Source organism: Chiloscyllium plagiosum, unplaced genomic scaffold (assembly GCF_037043375.1).
Source record: "Chiloscyllium plagiosum isolate Xiang-an unplaced genomic scaffold, Cpla_swu_hap1 HiC_scaffold_36, whole genome shotgun sequence".
In the NCBI taxonomy this organism is placed as follows: domain Eukaryota; kingdom Metazoa; phylum Chordata; class Chondrichthyes; order Orectolobiformes; family Hemiscylliidae; genus Chiloscyllium; species Chiloscyllium plagiosum.
Window position 1 is genome coordinate 11891489 of NW_028270174.1, and position 22674 is coordinate 11914162.

Genomic DNA, 22674 nt, shown 5'->3' on the forward strand with positions numbered 1-22674 from the left:
CAAATTTAGGAATATTTTCCATTCCCTACACCCAAAGCCAGCACAGGCTTGGATCTTAAGACAGAGGAACAGAAAGTAGACCATTCGGCCCATCGAGTCTGCTTCACCATTCTGGAATTGCGTACATCCACATCGCAAAGTCCTCTTATTTTCTTTGATAAATCATAACTATGGCACAGGTTTCAGAGGTGTACAGGAAGAAGTGGGACAAAAATAAAAGTACCTAATGAATATTTCCCTCCTCATCACAAACTCGAGTTGTCTTCTTGTTAACACAAACCTTCATTTCTAACGTCTTATCACCTATTGCAGTGATAATGGTTCCAGTATGTAAGATAGCTAAACACCATGCTGCATTTACACCCTCTGGGCACTACCAGAGCACCATCCCAAGCAGAAGGCTGTAATGTCTGTGACATGTTTACATGAGACATTTTCGATTCTAAATGTAGACACAGAAATGCTACTGTGAGTACAATATGAAGAATTTTAAACTAGGAACCAGGGGAACAGGCAAGAAAATGGAGTTGAGGATTATTGAACAGCCATGATCATAGAATCCTTATAGTGTGAAAACAGACCATTTGGCCCAACAAGTCGACATTGACCCTCCGAAGAGTAACCCACGCAGACCTATTCCCCTACCCTATTACTCTATATTTCCCCCTGATTTAATGCACCGACCTGGCACATTCCTGAACACTATGGGCAATTTAGCACAGCCCATTCACCTGACCTGTACCTCTTTGGACTGTGGGAGGAAACCCACACAGACAGTTGCCAGAGGCTGGAATTGAACCTGGCTCCGTGAAGCAGCAGCATTAACTACTGAGCCACTGTGCTGCCATGGTCTCTTGAATACACAGCAGACTGATTGGCCTACTGCTCCTATGTCATATGGTCTAATAGAATCTTGTCAGTTCAGATCACTCTGCAATAACTTTGCCCCCGCATAAAATTCTCCAAAACAGTAAAGTACATGAGAAATGAGCACAGCTTTTGGCTTCATTTGTTTATTTATCTGTTCAAAAATGTCATTATACAAAAAGAAACATACACAAGATAGCTGGATTTAACCTGGAGGTTTGTCTCACATGAGAAATCAAAAGAAACAAAACCTTCCAACTCATGAAAATAAAAGATAAAATTGATTACAATTCTGCCCACATTCTCTCACACTAGGGATTTGTACAAGCATGTTACAATATTTTACAAAGCTTTCAGTAAGACAATATTTAGACACATCGGAAACCAACTTCTTTTAAAAAATAGGTTCTTGCACATGAGCATTGCTGGCAATGGTAGCGTTTGTTGCTCATCCAAAATTATTCTTACAACAGACCCCTTGGAAAGAACATGCAAATTAGGAACAGAAGCAAACCATTTGAGCCTGCTCCACCATTAAGTTCATGGCCAACCTATTTGTTGCAGGTTTGACATTCCCATCTACCCAATAACCCTCAATTCCTTGCCTAACAAAAAACTACTTCCAACTTTAAAAAAAAAATTGATGACCCTTCCTTCCCACCTCCACCTCCTTCTGAAGCAGTAGAGTCCACCACCTGTTCTTAAAGCATCAACTAGGTGGTAGCCACTTTGTACTTACATGAATTATTGTATTCTAATTACACCTAGGTTTCACCATTTAAAAACGCCTCTTTGGGCTCCTATGCAGTTAAGTGTTCCACACAGCACAGGAATAAATAAAAGCAACAGCCACGAATCCTGGGTCCAGTAAATTCAGGATGGGAGCGAAACTGGTCCTTGGGACCAGATCTCCAACCACCACCTGTGACTGCATCCGGCCGCGTTGCCTTTTCATCAAACTTGGTGTGGAAGGGGCACCCAATTTGTCTCTGCCAGAGACTGATTTTGCACTTGGTACACTTAGAAACGTAGATGCCCTTGCATTTCCAGTGAGTGGGCAGAGACAGCGAAAGAAGTGGCATCTGAGGCAGGTGGCAACAGCCCTGGGGTGGAGGGTCATACATGTGCTCCTAAGAATTAGGAGCAGGTCCTTTAAACCAACTCTGCCATTCTATATGGCCGTGGACTGATCTGGTTTTCCTTTATTCATTCAAGGCATGAGAGCGTCGCTGGTAACATGCTGCCTGGTGCCTGTGAACTGATGGCAATTCAGAATCCATTTCCTTACTCTGGCATCACACACAGGCCTGATAAGCAGATAAAAAGGGCAGATTTCCTTCCCCACAAGGAAGGTGAACAACATTCAGTGACACCATTCTCACCCTTACAGGGATCAGCTCTGTCTGAACCTAAATATTGATTGAACTTAAAATCCACCAGCTGTCTCGACAGGACTTGAACCTGTGTTCCCACAGCATCAGCCTGTGCCCCTGGTTATGCAGCTGAATCTTGTCTGATATGGGGCTCAGATGTTAAGCTCCTTATCTCTGCATGCTAATGGCCAACGATAAAATGCAAACAGGAAGTGCTGGAGAAACTCAGCAGGTCTGGCAGCATCTGTGGAGACAGAGTGAGAATTAAAATTCCAAATCCAGTATGACTTTTTCAGATTTGCTGGAAATCGGTGTTTTTGAGTCAGAGATGTACAGCACAGAAAAGATGCTTCTGTCCAACTTGTCCATGCCAACCAGATATCCTCTCCTATTCTAGTCCCATTGCCAAAACTTGGTCCATATCCCTCTAAACCATTCCTATACCCAGCCAAATGCCTTTTAAATGCTGTAATGGAACAGCCTCCACCACTTCCTCTGGCAGCTCTTTCCATACATGCACCACCCTCTGAGAAAAAGTTGCCCCCTGGGTTCCTTTTAAATATTGCCCCTCTCACCCTAAACCTATGCCCTCTAGTTCTGGACTCCTCCACCCCAGGGGAAAGTCCTTGTCTGTTTACCCTATCCATGCCCCTCATGATTTTTGTTGATGTTTCCGACGGAGTAAGGAGGAGGTTATGAGTGGAACAGCTGCTGAGGGTGACAAAGTACCATTGACACTCTCTTTGTTGCTTTGCACATCCTTTGCAATCTGTTCCACTCGCTCCTCCTTGGTCAACGCTATTTTCCAGCGCCTTTCAGTTCGGGATAAAATGTCAGACTGGACCCGAAACATGAACTTTATTTTCCCCTCTCTCTCTGCAGATGCTGACAAACCTGCTGAGTTTCTCAGCATTCTCTGCATCTGTTTCAGGTTTCCAGCTTCCACAATGAGGAACTAGCACACACCTGCTTTCAGCACATGGCCGAGTGTAGCCTGAAGCAGCCTCTCAACTCACTCATCCATCGAAATCTGTCTAAGGCAACCTTGAATGTACTCAGTGACTGACAAGTGGAAGCCCGCTACCTCACCCCATTCCAATTCAGTTTGCCATGAGCACATGTTCCCTCTCTGCTCAGCACCAGGCGCTACAGCAGTGCCAAATTCCTCAGTCATTCTTTGGTCATGGATGTTTCAGAAGTTTCCAGGAGGAATCATCACTAAAACTCAGGAAAAATAAAAGGACCCACTAGGGTCGGATAAACTGGGCCAAGCGATCCCCCCTTTTAATGTAACACCAATTAAAACTAGTTACCTTTCCAATAAAAACTTAATGCTTTAAAAACTAATGCAGCTGCAGCAACAGCAGTGACTCAGTTAAAAATGTACCCGGCAGTTTGGAATTACAGCCAAAAGAATCATCTCTCAGATTATTGTGTAAAATAATCTTTCAGGACAAAAAAGAATGAGACAGTATTTTGTAAAATAATCTCTAATAATAATAATAATAATAATAATAAAGTGCTTATTAAAAAAAGAAATCAATAAATCCCCTTGCCAGGGCAAGAGCGAAAGGGTTTGTTTCATACCAAGCTGAAGCCTTCGTGGTGATTGATAGCCTGAGTGAGTTTGATGCTCAGCGTCACTTTATTGGAGTATCTGGGGAGGTCTAGTAGGTTGTAACAGGTATGAGCCACGGGCAGGTAGCATTCCCCTCCAGCAGTGGGCTGAATGGTCATCCGAATGCTTGCCATCCCATAAATAGGAATGCGGTCACTTCCGGTCAAAAACACTGCAGAGAGAAAGGAGACACAAGATGAGATGAGTACCCCATACATTGGTGCTGTGGGTCCTGAACTGGGGCTGAACAGCAGACCCCCGGGTGCATAGCAGATCCAAGCTTTTCCTTTTCTCGAGATTAAATTAAATCAAGAAGCCATTTAATTTAACATTGAAGGGTCAAAGTGGCATCAGGTTTGAAAACAGGCAGAAAGGATGAAGCAAGTGCTTTGGGAATGGCTTCAAAATTGTATTGAGGGCAGCAGGAATTTGAATTGTAAGTGAAAAAGAAAAGAAAACGCTGACAAGTTTGACAACATGAAAGAGTTAACCTTTGAGGTCGATGACCTTTTCATCAAGATAACCCTGTCTGAAGCCTTCACTCGGCAGCCCCTCCGGCCTAGTCACAGACTCAGCAGAACTGCCATGCCAGTTTGAAATAAGGCCACTCCTGGAGTGTGTCCAGAACCAGCACAATCTGACCTTCTGCAATGATTCAACCACTCATGGGACCCAATAACAATCACTGTGTGGTCTATCTTGAAGATCTGCTGGTTGGAGTCTGAGGAGGAAAGGCAGGAATACCATGATCCTGTTGATCAAACTTTTCTGAAGATTTTACTGAGGGAGCAGAGAGCTCAGTTGTGTACAGTCAATGGATTTGAATAAAATGTTCTTCAAATGGGAAACAAAATTTAAAAGAAAAATCACTTGCTGAAAGCTCAATGACCCAAAACCTGAGCCTGTGTGTCTCACTGGGAGGATCCAAAACTCATGGCCACATCTCAAAGGTTGCAGTAATGCCACCCCCCCCCGCCGAACTCACATGTGGTATAAGATATACCACCTGGAGCAGCATTGCACGTTACAGAGTGGGGCGATAATCCCAGAGTCCTCATCTCTCCTTAGCCAAAACGTTCGTTTGTTTGGGAGGCCATTAACCATCAACAAGGTAACATTTACACAAAAGAAGCCACGCTTACACAGAAACAACTTCTTCTTTTCCAAAGGAAACTCGTGGAATACTTCCCAAAATATCTTTATTGTAGGATGTGCAGGATGGTAATCCCCTTTGTATATCGCGCTCTGGTAAAAACACAATTTCATAAAAACTTTGCATGAGAAACTGCACAGTTTGAGAATCATTACACAGATACAAGTATTCACATACAGACGTACACACACAAAATTCACAATCACACCTGACAATCAAAAGCCAAAACTACAGAATTTATTACTGGTTAAAATTTCCTACTGACAACAGAAAATAGCAGCAGGAGTAAACCATTCAGCCTGTAAGCCTGCATGATCATGGCTGACCACCCAACGGAGCATTCTGCTCCCATTTTCCCCTTTAGCCCTAAGAACTACAGAGGAACCTCAATTATCCGAATTTTGGATTATCTGAAGATGATCTCAAAGTCCAAATAAAAACATTACATTAAACAGGCGTTTCCAACACTGATGGCACATTTTGTTGACAATAATTAAAAGTGAATTCGGCTTCCTGAAATGCTGCTGAGAACAGTCCTGGACATAGATGGGAGCCCAGGCACCTTCTCCAAATGACTGACCTCCTGCCCTCTCTCCCCACACTTTCCCTGGCGTTCTACACAGGAGTGTACCCAAAACCCCCCTTCCCCAGATAATCGCTTGAACATTCTCCTGTACAGGGTAAAGGTGGAACTTGTTAAAACGTTGCACTAAAATGTTGTATGCGTGGCTGTGAAAGTGTGTGCGCTATTTTGAGACTCACTCCCAAAGGCAGCAGCAATCTTACTGTTGGTGCCCAGTCCGGCTGCCCCAGGAGGGAAGGGGCTGACTTACCAAGTGCACTGTGTCAATCCATTGAACATGATTTTGGGGGTGGGGGGGTGGAGGCTTCAGCAATGCTGCAGGTCCCTTACACACAAGTTTGTGTCTGCTTGGAAACAAACCCTAAGACAACGAGAGGGAGTGAGGCAGGCAGAGTGAGGAAAAAGGAAACTTCAGAGTCCCAAGAGGAGAGGCATTGAATCAGTTATCCATATCATCAATTATCCGAACGAAATACTGCCGGCCCACCTCGCGCAGATAATTGAGGTTCCACTGCACATCTAACTCCTTCTTGAAGACATCCAATGTTTTGGTCTCAACCACTTCCTGTGGCCTAGAATTCTATAGTAATCCACACAAAATATCTACAAACAGGTACTTAATCTCAATCATGCTTCAAATATGAATGTGTTGTAAATACGGTTCTAAAACACATTTCATGAAAGGTCGAGCAACTGCAGTTTGAACAGTGTAGGGTAACCATTACAGAAGATGCAGCAGAACCTGCATTTACTGGTCACATTGCAGAAGAAACTTAATTTGGAAACTAATTGTTGCATATTAAACAGACCGATTTCAAGATATATTCAGGGATACGGGGTAGTCCTGGAAAACATAGACCATCAGCTACAATCTAGTTGAACAGTGGAGCACAATCAATGGGCCAAAGAACCATCTCCTGCTCACATTCCAATGATCGCATTCAGATTCATCACCACATGGGTAGGTCCAGATCTTTAAAAGATTCAAAATAGATCACAGGATGACAACCCAAGTCGCACCGAGTGACTAAAACAATTACCAAAGACTCAAGGCCAGTGGGTATATAGTATATTCTGGATTAGTGGTGCTGGAAGAGCACAGCAGTTCAGGCAGCATCCGAGGAGCAGTAAAATCGACGTTTTGGACAAAAGCCCTTCATCAGGAATAAAGGCAGAGAGCCTGAAGCGTGGAGAGATAAGCAAGAGGAGGGTGGGGGTGGGGAGAAAGTAGCATAGAGTACAATAGGTGAGTGGGGGAGGGGATGAAGGTGATAGGTCGGGGGTGGGGAAAGGGTGGAATGGATAGGTGGAAAGAAAGATAGGCAGGTAGGACAGGTCATGGGGACAGTTCTGACATGGAAGTTTGGAACTGGGGTGAGGTGGGGGAAGGGGAAATGAGGAAACTGTTGAAGTCCACATTGATGCCCTGGGGTTGAAGTGTTCCGAGGCGGAAGATGAGGCGTTCTTCCTCCAGGCGTCTGGTGGTGAGGGAGCGGCGGTGAAGGAGGCCCAGGACCTCCATGTCCTCAGCAGAGTGGGAGGGGGAGTTGAAATGTTGGGCCACAGGGCGGTGTGGGTGATTGGTGCGGGAGTCCCGGAGATGTTCCCTAAAGCACTCTGCTAGGAGGCGTCCAGTCTCCCCAATGCAGAGGAGACTGCATCGGGAGCAACGGATACAATAAATGATATTAGTGGATGTGCAGGTAAAACTTTGATGGATGTGGAAGGCTCCTTTAGGGCCTTGGATGGAGGTGAGGGAGGAGGTCTGGGCGCAAGTTTTGCAGTTTCTGCGGTGGCAGGGGAAGGTGCCAGGATGGGAGGGTGAGTCGTAGGGGGGCGTGGACCTGACCAGGTAGTCACAGAGGGAACGGTCTTTGTGGAAGGCGGAAAGGGGTGGGGAGGGAAATATATCCCTGGTGGTGGGGTCCGTTTGGAGGTGGCGGAAATGTCGGCGGATGATTTGGTTTATGCGAAGGTTGGTAGGGTGGAAGGTGAGCACCAGGGGGGTTCTGTCCTTGTTACGGTTGGATGGGTGGGTCTGAGGCGGAGGTATGGGATGTGGACGAGGTGTGTTGGACGAGATGCATCTTTAACCACGTGGGAAGGGAAATTATGGTCTCTAAAGAAGGAAGCATCTGGTGTGTTCTGTGGTGGAACTGGTCCTCCTGGGAGCAGATACAGCGGAGGCGGAGGAATTGGGAATACAGGATGGCATTTTTGCAAGAGGTAGGGTGGGAAGAGGTGTAATCCAGGTAGCTGTGGGAGTGGGTGGGTTTGTAAAAAAATGTCAGTGTCAAGTCGGTCGTCATTAATGGAGGTGGAGAGGTCCAGGAAGGGGAGGGAGGTGTCAGAGGTGGTCCAGGTAAATTTAAGATCAGGGTGGAATGTACTGGTGAAGTTGATGAATTGCTCGACCTCCTCACGGGAGCATGAGGTGGCGCCAATGCAGTCATCAATGTAGCGGAGGAAGAGGTGGGGAGTGGTGCCGGTGTAATTACGGAAGATCGACAGTTCTGCGTAGCCAACAAAGAGACAGGCATAGCTGGGGCCCATACGTGTGCCCATGGCTACCCCTTTGGTCTGGAGGAAGTGGGAGGATTCGAAGGAGAAATTGTTAAGGGTGAGGACCAGTTCAGCCAAACGAATGAGAGTGCCGGTGGAGGGGTACTGTTGGGAACGTCGGGAGAGGAATAAACGGAGGGCTTGGAGGCTCTGGTCTTGTCGGAAGGAGGTGTAGAGGGATTGGATATCGATGGTGAAGACGAGGCGTTGGGGGCCGGAGAAACGGAAGTCTTGGAGGAGGTGGAGGGAGTGGGTGGTGTCGGGAACGTACGTAGGGAGTTCCTGGACTAGGGGGGATAGGACAGTGTCGAGGTAGGCAGAGATGAGTTCAGTGGGGCAGGAGCATGCTGAGACAATGGGTCAGCCAGGGTGGTCAGGCTTGTGGATCTTGGGAAAGAGGTAGAACCGAACAGTGCGGGGTTCCCGGACTATGAGGTTGGAAGCTGTGGGTGGGAGATCTCCTGAGGTGATGAGGTTCTGCATGGTCTGGGAGATGATGGTTTGCTGATGGAGGGTGGGGCCATGATCGAGGGGGCGGTAGGAAGAGATGTCCTCGAGTTAGCGTTTGGCTTCAGCGGTGTAGAGGTCAGCGTGCCAGATTACCACTGCGCTCCCTTTATCTGTTGGCTTGATGATGAGGTTGGGATTGGAGCAGAGGGATTGGAGGGCTGCGCGTTGTGAGGGTGAGAGTTTGGAGTGGGAGAGGGGGATGGACAGGTTGAGGTGGTTAATGTCCCGGCGGCAGTTGGAAATGAAGAGGTCCAGGGCAGGTAATAGGCCAGCGCGGGGTGTCCACTTGGATGCAGTGTGTTGGAGGTGGGCGAAGGGGTCCTCGGAAGGTGGGCAGGAGTCCTGATTGTGAAACTTAGCTCAGAGGCAGAGGCGGCGGAAGAAGTGTTTGACATCATGGCGTGTATTAAATTCATTGATGCTTGGACGGAGGGGGATGAAGGTGAGTTCTTTGCTGAGGACTGATCGTTCGTCCTGAGGTCTGGAGGGATGGTGAAAACTCGGCAGGGCTCGGAGCTGGGATCTGGTGTGGGTGTGGAGCTGGGTGTGGGGGCGGAGCCGGTAACTGTTGTGGGTGTGATGGTGGGGGGAATGGGGGTGGAGTCATGAGCAGTGGCGGTGTTCCCCTCAGAGTTCTTGGGGCAGGGAATGGTGACAGTGGGATATGTGGGGGGCGTGTCAGCAGAATGCAGGTGAGTGGCGTTGGTGGGGACGGAAGTGGTGACAGACACGGCAGTAGGGGTGGCGGAAGTCACTAAGCGTGTGACATCAGCAATGATGTGAGGGGCGGAAGTGATGTTATGTGTGATGCATGAGGAATTGTGAGGGGTGGAAGTGGTTGTGGGAATGGCCATGGTGGGAGCGGACGTGACATAATTAATCAGCGTGGGGGTGGCAGCTGTACCAGTCGTATGGCTAATGGCGTCAAGCAGTTCCAGAGGCCGGGGGAGTCTTCTGGAATGTTTGAGGAGCGCTGGTTATGGAGGTGGGTCGAAAAGTTTGTTGTACTTACAGTTCTTGATGTTTGAGATGGAGTTGAAATACTGTTTGTTGAGAGTATGAATTCTCCTAAGGATGTAGGACAGAGTGGGTCCTTTGCAATTCTGAGAGAGTGTGGCCCTCAGCTGAGGCAGGGCTGACTGTAGAGAGGTTAGGTGCCGGCGCATTGCTGCAAGCGTGGAGCGGAGGATCTTGAAGGAGAACCGTTGCTGGTGTTTTTGAATCTGTAGTCTGTACTGTTTGTCCTGTTCGGGTCCGAACTCTGCTGGTTTAAAGGTGGTCCGGAGTCCGTGTGGGATGAGTTGGTTACGGAGGCAGGCACTGAGGAAGCAGATGTGGCTGTGGTAGCGAGTTTGTTTCAGGACATGGTTGAAGAGCTTCAGGGCTGAGGAAATGACCTGGGAGTTGCAGTGGGAGAGGGACTCCCTGAGATTCTTGTAGAGAGAGGAGGAAAACTTCTTCAAGGCAGGCATCCTTGCAAGAGGATTCGCAGTAGGGTTAAAATCAACGAGGTAAAAACAATGACTGCAGATGCTGGAAACCAGATTCTGGATTTGTGGTGCTGGAAGAGCACAGTAGTTCAGGCAGCATCCGAGGAGTAGTAAAATCGACGTTTCGGGCAAAATGTTGGGCCACAGGGCGGTGTGGTTGTCCCGGAGATGTTCCCTAAAGCGCTCTGCTAGGAGGCGTCCAGTCTCCCCAATGTAGAGGAGACCGCATCGGGAGCAACGGAGACAATAAATGATATTAGTGGATGTGCAGGTAAAACTTTGATGGATGTGGAAGGCTCCTTTAGGGCATTGGATGGAGGTGAGGGAGGAGTTGTGGGCGCAAGTTTTGCAGTTTCTGCAGTGGCAGGGGAAGGTGCCAGGATGGGAGGGTGGGTTGTAGGGGGGTGTGGACCTGACCAGGTAGTCACGGAGGGAACGGTCTTTGCAGAAGGCGGAAAGGGGTGGGGAGGGAAATACATCCCTGGTGGTGGGGTCTGTTTGGAGGTGGCGGAAATGTCGGTGGATGATTTGGTTTATGCGAAGGTTGGTAGGGTGGAAGGTGAGCACCAGGGGGGTTCTGTCCTTGATACGGTTGGAGGGGTGGGGTCTGAGGGCGGAGGTGCGGGACGTGGACGAGATGCGTTGTAGGCATCTTTAACCACGTGGGAAGGGAAATTGCGGTCTCTAAAGAAGGAGGCCATCTGGTGTGTCCTGTGGTGGAACTGGTCCTCCTGGGAGCAGATACAGCGGAGGCGGAGGAATTGGGAATACGGGATGGCATTTTTGCAAGAGGTTGGGTGGGAAGAGGTGTAATCCAGGTAGCTGTGGGAGTCGGTTGGTTTGTAAAAAATGTCAGTGTCAAGTCGGTCGTCATTAATGGAGGTGGAGAGGTCCAGGAAGGGGAGGGAGGTGTCAGAGGTGGTCCAGGTAAATTTAAGGTCAGGGTGGAATGTGTTGGTGAAGTTGATGAATTGCTCGACCTCCTCATGGGAGCACGAGCTGGCGCCAATGCAGTCATCAATGTAGCAGAGGAAGAGGTGGGGAGTGGTGTCGGTGTAATTACGGAAGATCGACTGTTCTACGTAGCCAACAAAGAGACAGGCATAGCTGGGGCCCATACGTGTGCCCATGGCTACCCCTTTGGTCTGGAGGAAGTGGGAGGATTCGAAGGAGAAATTGTTAAGGGTGAGGACCAGTTCGGCCAAACAAATGAGTGTGTCGGTGGAAGGGTACTGTTGGGAACGTTGGGAGAGGAAAAAACGGATGGCTTGGAGGCCCTGGTCATGGCGGATGGAGGTGTAGAGGGATTGGATATCCATGGTGAAGATGAGGCATTGGGGGCCAGGGAAACGGAAGTCTTGGAGGAGGTGGAGGGCGTGGGTGGTGTCTCGAACATGTGTGGGGAGTTCCTGGACTAGGGGGGATAGGACAGTGTCGAGGTAGGTAGAGAGGAGTTCAGTGGGGCAGGAGCATGCGGAGACAATGGGTCAGCCAGGGTGGTCAGGCTTGTGGATCTTGGGAAGGAGGTAGAACCGGGCAGTGCGGGGTTCCCGGAATATGAGGTTGGAAGTTGTGGGTGGAAGATCTCCTGAGGTGATGAGGTTCTGTATGGTCTGGGAGATGATGGTTTGGTGATGGGAGTGGGGTCATGGTCGAGGGGGCGGTAGGAAGAGGTGTCCTCGAGTTAGCGTTTGGCTTCAGCGGTGTAGAGGTCAGTGTGCCAGACTACCACTGCCCCCTTTATCTGCTGGCTTGATGGTGAGGTTGGGATTGGAGTAGAGGGATTGGAGGGCTGCGCGTTGTGAGGGTGAGAGGTTGGATTGGGAGAGGGGGATGGACAGGTTGAGGCGGTTAATGTCCCGGCGGCAGTTGGAAATGAAGAGCTAGAGGGCAGGTAATAGGCCAGCGCGGGGTATCCAGGTGGATGCAGTGTGTTGGAGGTGGGCAAAGGGATCCTCGGAAGGTGGGCGGGAGTCCTGATTGTGAAAGTAAGCTCAGAGGCGGAGGCGGTGGAAGAAGTGTTCGACATCACGGCGTGTATTAAATTCATTGATGCGTGGACAGAGGGGGATGAAGGTGAGTCCTTTGCTGAGGATCGATCGTTCATCCTCAGTGAGGGGAAGGTCTGGAGGGATGGTGAAAACTCAGCAGGGCCGGCAGGCATAAATAGTACATGCCTGGTGCAGATCTTTCATGGATAAAGATCTGCCCTCTTGCAGTCTGTTTTATGATGTATCATGTTCACAACTCATACGGTATGACTCACTACAGAACACTGGCAGAGATCAAGTCATTGAGAAACGTTACACTAGCTCTTCACTTTCAGACACAATTTAGATTTGCCCAATGGGCACCAAGTGCCATTCACACATAACCTTCTTCTGACTGTGGCCATCAATTGCCTACATCCTGAAGTTCTCATCTTCACATTTTAACCACTTCTTGGCCTTCCCATACTCCTCCTATATCTCTGATTTCCTAAGCTCAGACCTTTCCTGTCCCTCACCTCTGGTCTTTCAGCCATTCTTTGCCCCAGCATCGATAACTTACAGCCACTGAAGTTCCTAAGAACACCCTCAAAAAATAAAAAACCTCTGTACTCATCTCAAAAATCCAAGGAAAAGACTGTGGATGCTGGAGAAACTCAGCAGGTCTGGGAGCATCTGTGGACAGAGAAACAAAGAAAACATCGAGTGCAATATGTTCTGAAGACGTCATACCAGACTTGACATGTTAACTCTGTTTCTCTCACCACAGATGCTGTCAGACCTGCTGAGGTTCTCCAGCATTCTCAGCATCTCTCTCTATTCTCCTCCTCAGATACACTACATTGTGAGGATTGCCACATTGCAGGGATCGCCCTATGCTGGGGGCCCCCCACTCTGTAGGGGGCTTATCAACTGATCATTACTGTCACCTTCAAAGTCTATAACCACTTCATCCGACAAAGGAGCAAAGCTCCAAAAGCTTGTGATTTCAAATAAACCTGTTGGACTAGAACCTGGTGTTGTGTGACTTCAGCCTTTAGCCAATCAGGTGAATGTACCTTATCATCTTGTTGCTATTATTGACCAGGAGATCTTACAGGAGAACAAAGAGGCCAGGGTTAGGAGCCGGTGAGCAGATTGCCTCGGGAGGGGTCTTACCATTTCTAACTCCTTCCAGTTGTAACTGGTGTTCCCTACCACCATGGCCATCAGCTCACTGGGCTGGAAAAGCTGTAGCACCTTCCCTCCACAAACCTTTAGGAAGCCACAGGAGAAAGCTGAGAAGAGCTCCTGGACAGAGTTATTGAAGATGTAGTCCACATAAGCTTGGACAAATTCCTTCCTGAAAAGCAACACATAGAATGACCATGAAGACTTCAAGGGAAACTTAACAGTGATTATTTCCTTCCCACACAGTCCAATAAGCTAAGCATATTTAACTACATGCAAATCAACTTTTAAATCCTGCAATTGCTCTTTCGGCATTTCAACACTGTTTTGGAATAAAGACAATAAGCAAAAAGTATAAAAGTGAACTCACTGTGTCCAACTGTGCCACAGAATGGGGTATGATAAATAATCTTTTCGTAGCAACAATCATATTTCAGAAGGCCAATGTGTGCACCCTGACCTGAGAGAACTGAACAGGTAAACTCTGCTACCAGACTCAATGTTGAGCTTGTTCCTTAGGTTATTAATGATTAAAACATCCAGGAGGTGGAGGGTGCAGCACTATCAGAGGACGGAACAGCTTGCTTTGAGATCGCAACTTCCGAAACTCAGAGACATCGCAAAGTACTTTATTGCCATGCCGGTGTTTTAACGTGTAGACACCGTTGAAACCCAGCAGTTACTTCCTACACAGCAAGATCCCATAAGCATCCAGACGCTGATGCCCTGATAATGTGTTGCATGTGGTGATGGAGCATAAACATTGGCCAGGGTACCCAGACAACTCTCCAAATCCTCCTTTAAGTATTGCAAATTCTACCCTAGACTGCAGATGGGGGCCTTGGTTTTAAATTCTCAACCAAAAGGCAGTACCTGCAACAGCACAGCACTCCCTTAACGCTGGATGGGTGGGTCAGGCTGAATGATACGCACAGCTCAACTGCTGGTCATAGAGTCATAAAGATGTACAGTACAGAAACAGACCCTTCGGTCCAACTCGTCCATGCCGCCCAGATATCCTAAATAAATCTAGTCCCATTTGCCAGCATTTGGCCCATATCCCTCTAAACTGTTCCTATTCATACACCCATCCAAATGCCTTTTAAATGCTATAATTGTACCAGTAGTTTTTTCTGAATGGTGTGCGTCTTCTTCAGTGTCTCTTCGTTGCTCACAAATAAACTTATCAATTTAAATGTATCGATAATGTGATTCACATTAACGACTGCACACAGAAACAAGTTGAATGCTGTAAGCATTCGAAGTAAACAGCTTTTCCCCCAATTCCTTATTGGATTTACTGATGGTATTCTCTATTTACAACTCTGCGATTGCAATTCCACACGTAGAAGCATTGTGCCGTGAAATATTTTGGAAAAAACCTGGATAGATCAACCCCTCTTTTAAACCCAGTAGTTTCAGGCAAAATAAAAATCCATCCATCTCTACCAAATGTAATCCCTCAAGTTCTAATTTCAAAGTACTGTTCATTCCTCCCAAGGACTCTTCCGTAATGCTTCATTTTTTTCTACTGAAGAGAGAGGTTGCAGGTTAGCTACTTACCTGTTGTCTTTCTTCACAGGCAGGCTCTTACCTCCAGGGACCAGTTCGTGGAGCTCCGAGAGTCCATAGTTTTCTCGAAGAATCTGTTCATTTCAACAGGGACAAAGAGAAGCAAGGAATTAAAATCAGGGTTGAGAATCACAAGGTGGATTTTTTTGTATTTAAAAACAGACTGTGGCAGCATGAGGGAAGCAGAATGGAAAGCGGGTGGTCTGCTCCCTCCTGCTCCAACACTGCTGTCTCAGTTCAGTGGATCAAACAGACACTCCGTTTTTGGCCTCTTGACAGGGAGCTGGGTACTTAGGTGGACAGTCCACATCCACTTGGGTAACTGCGCAAGTACATCAGGTGGGAGGCCGTGAACAGGACGTTGGTTGTAGTTAAAAGGATCCCGCGTTCACTCTCAATCTCCCCTGATTATAGCAGCCTCAAAATAATGAATAAATGATGTCTGAAACCAGGTAGAGCCTGGCCCCTTCAGAAACTGCTGCTCTCTGCCGTCATGCTGTTGGGACCTCCAGCTTCATGCTCTCTCTTCTGGCGTGGCATAAATCACTCCCAAACATTTACCAGCCGGACGCCTGAAAAATGGATCAGGCAAAGGAAAATGGCGCACAACCATGTCATAGAAAAGCCTCATCGCTTGGGTAAAGTAACGTCAAGTTAGCCTTTACTGAAACTGTGACGGGACTAATTAATTGTCAATGATATGCCTTCAGACATGCTGAGGCTAGAATGCAATGCTATAGAACACAGAACATAGAACTGTACAGCACAGGATTTCACCCTTCAGTCTACGATGTCGTGCCAAACATGTCACCATATTAAAGTAACCCCTTCTGCCTGCCCTTGGTCCCTAGCCCTCCATTCATGTGCTTATCTAAAAGTTTCTTAAATGCCCCTATTGTATCTACCTTCACCACCACCCCTAGCATCGTGTTCCACACTCCATACCACTCTCGGTGTAAAACACTTGCCCCCCCCCCCCCCACATCTTCTTTGAACTTTCCCTCTCTCACCTTAAATGGAAGCCCCCTACTTTTAGACAGTTCAACGCTGGGAAAAAGATTCTGACCGTTAACCCTATCTATGCATCTCATAATTGTATAGACTTCTATCACATCTCCTTACAGTCTCCGCCGCTCCAGAGAAAACAACCCAGAGTTTTTTCTCGCTTCTCCTTATAGCTCATTCCCTCTAATCCAGGCAGTATCCTGGTAAACCTCTTCTGCACCCTCTCCAAAGCCTCCACATCCTTCCTGCATTGTGGTGATCAGAATTGAACACAGTACTAAATGTGGACTAACCAAAGTCTTACAAAAGGTGTAAGATGATATCTTAACTCTTGATTAGATTACTTACAGTGTGGAAACAGGCCCTTCGGCCCAACAAGTCCACACCAACCCGCCGGAGCGCAACCCACCCAGACCCATTCCTGTACATTTGCCCCTGCACCTAACACTACGGGCAATTTAGCATGGTCAATTCACCTAACCTGCACATTTTTGGACTGTGGGAGGAAACCGGAGCACCTGGAGGAAATCCACGCAGACACGGGGAGAATGTGCAAACTCCACACAGTCAGTCGCCTGAGGCGGGAATTGAACCCGGGTCTCTGCGCTGTGAGGCAACAGTGCTAACCACTGTGCCACCGTGCTCTTGTACTCAATTCCCTAGCCAATAAGGGCAAGCATGCCATACACCTTCGTCACTACCTGTAAACACAAGCTGCTTCACTGAAAATCACAGCTGCATCCATCTTCCTCCAACAACTTTATTTCATTGGAGCGTAGGAAGTTGATCTTACAGAGGTTTATACAATCATTAGGGGTGTGGATAAGGTGAATGGCAGGTGTCTTTCCGTAGAGCTCAAGCAGAATGGCCCTTACCGCAAAATTGAGGCAGAACGTTTCTTCAACATTGTCATCGGGGTAATCCAGCAAATCCTGCAGGCTCCTTAAAAGAAGCAAAATGTCCCAGTCAGGCAATTTAAGTAATCACGGAATTGTTACAGTGCCAGAAGAGGATATTTGGCCCATCACGTCTGATCCAGCTCTCTAAATGTACCCCTTAAGGCATATCATTCTCCAGCCTTCTCCCTGTAGTTCCACACATTTCCTTTGCAATTAATAGTCCAATTCTCCATTGAATGTCTTCACTGAAGACATCTCAATCACACTCAGGAGGCAGTGCGCACCAGACCTGAACTACTCAATTGGCAGAGAGAAAAAATACCCTGTCAACTCTGGTTTTTTTTAAAACAATGATTTTAAATCTGTGCCTTCTCATTTTCAGTCTTTCAGAAATGGAAAAAAGTCTCCCCCTCATTTATTTTGTCCAGACCCTTCCTTAAATGATTATTACCTCTATCAAAACTTATCTCAGCCTTCTCTTTAACAAAAAAAAGTCCAAAGTAGTTTATATCGATATAATTGACATAAACCCTGCACTCAATCCCAAACTCTCATGCTGTCAAACAACCCCACCCAAGTGGAAGGGGTAAAGAGTTTGCAATGATCCCACTATTGACGGATATTCAGTCAGCTTCTTTACTATCCTCAGGTACTAGGCCGAGATCTAATGTTCTCTAAGGCCTGTAATACAGTCAATTCATGGACTCCAGCTGCCTCCACTTCACCATGGGTGTGTACTCCCTTTACATGTCCATCCCCCATCAGGATGGTCTCAGAGCTCTCCACATCTTGAAAAGGAGGTCTGAACCTTCCCCATCCCCCAGTATACTTCTCCGCCTGGCCGAGCTCATGGACCCCAGCTGCCACGTGGGCCACAGTTATGCCTGTCTCTTTGTGGAGTATGCAGAACATTCTCGCTCGGGACCCACCCACAATTTTTGGTCTGGTACATCCATTACATCTTCCGCCTCTCGTCTGGGATTGGAAACATTTTTAACTTTTGTTTCCGATTTCTAACCTGCTCTCACCTTCACCTGGTCCATCTCGGACTCCTCCCTTCCCTTCCTCGGCATTGTTTCCATTTCTGGGGATAGGCTGGTCACCGATATCCACTGCAAACCCATTGACTTCCACAGTTCCCTTGACTATACATCCCCACGCCCTGCTTCCTGTAAAGACTCTATTCCATTCCCAGTTTTTCTGTCACACCTGGTCTGATGTCACCTTCCATGGTGGGGGTGGGGGGGGGACATATTCAACATGACCAACTTTTCCGTCCATGGAGGATTCCCCACTATCATGGTCGACGGGGCCATTAACAGCGCAGTGATAATACTACTTGGCCATTACCTCCCTTCCTCCCAGTTACTAACAGTTCTGATTGACAGTCACCAGATGCAAAACATTAACTCTGCTTTCTTCCCACGGATGCTGCCAGACCTGCTGAGTTCCTCCAGCAATTTCTGTTTTTGAATACAGTTAAATTGACCGATTGACATTTTTTTATTATCTCTGTGGTCACGAGAGACCAGTGCAGGATTTCAATGACAGCTCTCCCTTTGATGTATTGGTGTCTGAAGTTCCTTTGACACTTCAAGTGTGAGATTTCTTGGAACTCAGTGTAACCCACACTGACTTTTCCACACTGCTCTTTTGTTTTGAAGCACTATGTAATGCTTAAAAGTTCAATATGTCTGCAAATCATTTGGAGTTCTGATCAATTGCCATGACACCTAAGATGAGGAAGATAGTTGTGATTTTTGGAGATCTTCGCAACACCAAGATATCTCTGAAGGAGTACCGTAGGGAAGTGTCCTAGGCCCAACCATCTTCAATTGCTTCATTAATGACATTGGGTTCCATTATAAGGCCAGATGTAAAGATAAGACCATAACTGTCAGAAATAGGCCGTATGTTTAGATGTTTCAATTATCTACAATGTGGAAACGGGCCATTTGGCCCAACAGGTCCACACCGACCCTCTGGGGGGTGGTGCACCCAGACCCATTCTCCTACCCTACATTTACCCCTGACTAATGCACCTAACACTATGGGCAATTGAGCATGGCCGATTCACCTGACCTGCAAATCTTTGGATTGTGGGAGAAAGTGGAGTACCCGGAGGAGACCCGTGCAGACATGGGGAGGGTGTGCGGGCTCCACGCAGACGGTCGCCCAAGGCGGGAATCGAACCCCGGTTCCTGGTGCAGTAAGGCAACCACTGAGCCACCATGCCGCCCTGATGGCCCCTCAAGTCTGCTCAGTAATTCAATAGGATATGGGCTGATCCAGCATTCCTTATATCCACTTTCCTGCCCTTTCCCCATAACCCCTGATTCCCCGATTGATCAAGAATCTCTCTCTCAGCCTTAGCTATACCCAAGGACTCTGCCTCCACAGCTCTCTGTGACAACAAGTTCCAAAACCTCACAGCCTTCTGAAGGAGAAATCCCTCCTCAACTCAGTCTTAAATTGGTGCCCGTTTGTCTTGAGACTGCCCTCTAGCCTTAGAACCTCCCAATAGGGGAGACTATCCTGTCAGCATTTACCCTGTCAAGCACCTTAAGAATGCTTTATGTTTCGATGAGATCACATTTGCATTCTTCTAAACTCCAAGAGTCCTAACCTGTTTAGGCTTTGCTCAGGAGTCGGCTTTCTAAATGGAGAAATGCTTTGGAAATCCGTAGCACAAAGAAAACTTGGGAGTCCTCGTTCAGGATTCTCTTAAGGCTACCCTGCAAGTTCAGTCGGCAGATAGGAAGGCAAATGGAATGTTAGCAATTGTTTCGAGAGGTCAAGGATACAAGTGCAGGGATGGACTGCTGAGGCTGTATAAGGCTCTGATTAGACCACATCTAAGGAAGGATGTATTGATGTTGGAAGGGTTCAAGAGGAAGTTTAGAAGAGAGTGATCCTGGCGTTGAAGGGCTTGTCATATGAGGAGCTCTTGGTCTGTACTCAATGGAATTTAGAAGGATGAAGAGGGATTCTCATTAAAACTTACAGAATACTAAGAGGGTCTGAATAGAGTGGATGTAGAGAAGATGTTTCTACTGGTGTGAGAGACGAGGACCCAAGGACAGAGTCTCAGAGAGAAGGCACGACCTTTTAGAACCGAGATGTGGAGGAATTTCTTCAGACAAAGGGTGGTGAGTCTGTGAAACTCATTACCACAGAGGCCAACTCATTGAGTGTCTTTAAGACAGAGATAGATAGGTCCTTGATTAATAAGGGAATCAAGGATTATGGAGAGCAGACAGGAGAATGCAGTTGAAAAACGTATTAGACATGATCAAATGGCGGGGCAGATTTGATGGGCCAAATGGCCTAATTCTGCTTCTTCATATTATGTTTTATAAGACAATCCCTCTGTACCAGGCATCATCATCGTGATTCACTGGGGGTATACCTATATGCCAATGTGGAGCATCGGAGGCTGAGGGGTGACTTTATAGCGGTTTATAAAATCAGGAAGGGCATGGATAGGATAAATAGACAAGGTTTTTTCACTGTAATGGAGGAATCCAGAACTAGAGGGCATAGGTTTAGGATGAGAGGGAAAGATATAAAAGACACGTAAGGGGCATCTTTTTCACACAGAGGCTGGTACGTGTATGGAATGAGCTGCCAGAGGAAGTGGAGGAGGCTGGTACAATTACAGCATTTAAAAGGCATTTGAATGGGTATACGAACAGGAAGGGTTTAGAGGGATATGGGCCAAGTGCTGGCAAATGGGACAAGATCAGGTTAGGATTTCTGGTTGGCATGGACGAGTTGGACCGAAGGGTCTGTTTCTGTGCTGTATGTCTCTATGACTCTGATCTAGTATCTCACTATCTCCTCCTGAAGAAGTTATTCTTTTAAAATATCCTATCAATTCAGATACTCACCTGCCCTCAGTGGGAGAAAGTTCTTTCAGGTCCTCCAGAGTGGGTTTCACGCTCAGCAACTTTTTGTACAGCACAAGGGGGAAGTGCAAGTCCACCACGGTGAAGTTATAGATGGCCAGGCCACACAGGATCCCAATCAGGTGGAACCAGTTCAACTCCACAAACGTCTGGGGGTTTGACAGAGAAACAGATTTAGGTCAAACACCCCACAAATTCACCTATGACACATAAGACAGCACGGTGGCACAGTGGTTAGCACTGCTGCCTCACTGCGCCAGAGACCCGGGTTCAATTCCCACCTCAGGCGACTGTGTGTGGAGTTTGCACATTCTCCCCGTGTCTGCGTGGGTTTCCTCCCACAGTACAAAAATGTGCAGGTTAGGTGAATTGGCCATGCTAAATTGCTTGTAGTGTTAGGTGAAGGGGTAAATGTAGGGGAATGGGTCTGGGTGGGTTGCCCTTCGGCGGGTCGGGTGGACTTGTTGGGCCGAAGGGCCTGTTTCCACACTGTAAGTAATCTAATCTAAAGACCAGGGACAAAGGCATGCGCAGCACAGTTAGAGAAATGCCTTCCCACAAACTAATACACATGTTAACTTAATGGGAGACTATGGTAATGTCACTGGAGTAATCATTTGGAAATCCATGTGGGAGCATGGGCGCAAGTCTCACCGCGTGGGATTTAACTTAGAAACGGCAAGTTAGTCATAAAATCATCATCGATTGTTTGAAAAATCCCATCGGATTTCCTAATATCCTTTAGAGAAGGAAATCTGCCAAATGTACCTACACATAGTTGACTGTTCCCTACCCTGGGAAATGGATGGGCAACAAATACTGACCTCAACAGGGGCACCCACATCACCCACGCCGGGATAAAAAGCATCATATCCCTGACACTGGATCTTAGCAATTCACTCACGCTCTCACACCATGAACACCGGACACTACCCCATTCACAGAGTATGAACTGTGCTGTATGACCCAATTTGTACTCGGGGCAATTCAAGAAATAAGAAACAAAAACAGTACAGAAAAGGTCAGAAACACACAGCAGATCAGGAAGCCTCTGTGGATAGAAACAGTTTATGTTTCAGGTCAATGACACTGCTCCCCCGCTCCTGCGTCATACAAGTTGTGACCCAAAGTACAACTCCACCAACAGGCTCTGCCAACACCATCTTCCTTCGCTGGCTTTGAGGACACAGGTACGTGTGGAACTGAATGCCTATTAATAAAACAGCAAATCAAATCATTGGCCCTACTGAAAGATCTAACTAAAAAGCATGGCTTCCATCAAAACTGATTAAATTTATCACATTGGCTTCCGTGAGGGTCTGCAGGTGACATAGAACATAGAACAATACAGCGCAAAGCAGGCCCTTCGTCCCTCGATGTTACACCGACCTGTGAACTATTCTCAGCTCATCCCCCTACACTATCCCATCATCATCATCCATGTGCTTATCCAAGGATTGTTTAAATCTCCCTAATGTGGCTGATTTAACTACATTGGCAGGCAGGGCATTCCCCGCCCTTACCACTCTCTGAGTAAAGAACCTGCCTCTGATCTATCACCCCTCAATTTGTAGTTATGCTCCCTTGTACAAGTTGACTGTCTACCCTATCTAATCCTCTGATCATCTTGTATGTCTATTAAATCCCCTCTTAGCCTTCTTCTTTCCAATGAAAACAGACCCTTTCCTCATAATAACTTCCCTCCAGACCAGGCAACATCCTGGTAAATCTCCTCTGCACCTTTCCCAATGCTTCCACATCCTTCCTGTAATGGGGCGACCAGTACTGTGTACAATATTACAAGTGTGGCCGCACCAGCATTTTGTATAGTTGCAGCATTACATTGATAGAGGGATTGAGTTCCGAGCCACAATGAAACCTAATACACCGTGAGCCTTCTTAACAGCACTATCAACCTGGGTGGCAACTTTCAGGGATCTATGTACATGGTCACCAAGGTCCCTCTGCACATTCCA

At 47.3% G+C, this 22674-nt stretch overlaps 1 protein-coding gene across 4 annotated transcripts in view; it reads right to left on the reverse strand.

Moving 5' to 3' along the window:
- Nucleotides 1-991: 991 nt before the first annotated feature.
- LOC122539262 (putative E3 ubiquitin-protein ligase HERC3) overlaps nt 992-22674 on the reverse strand; it is a 94382-nt gene continuing 72699 nt past the window's right edge. For all 4 annotated transcript variants that reach the window (XM_087979957.1, XM_087979958.1, XM_087979956.1 and 1 more), the window contains 6 exons: nt 20681-20847; nt 16767-16833; nt 14878-14960; nt 13303-13486; nt 5001-5103; nt 992-4030 (listed from right to left, as the gene is read on the reverse strand). In XM_087979957.1, the coding sequence (XP_087836083.1) occupies nt 3822-4030; nt 5001-5103; nt 13303-13486; nt 14878-14960; nt 16767-16833; nt 20681-20847 (813 nt within the window). In that variant the 3' untranslated portion in view covers nt 992-3821. The remainder of the gene's footprint in view (nt 4031-5000; nt 5104-13302; nt 13487-14877; nt 14961-16766; nt 16834-20680; nt 20848-22674) is intronic.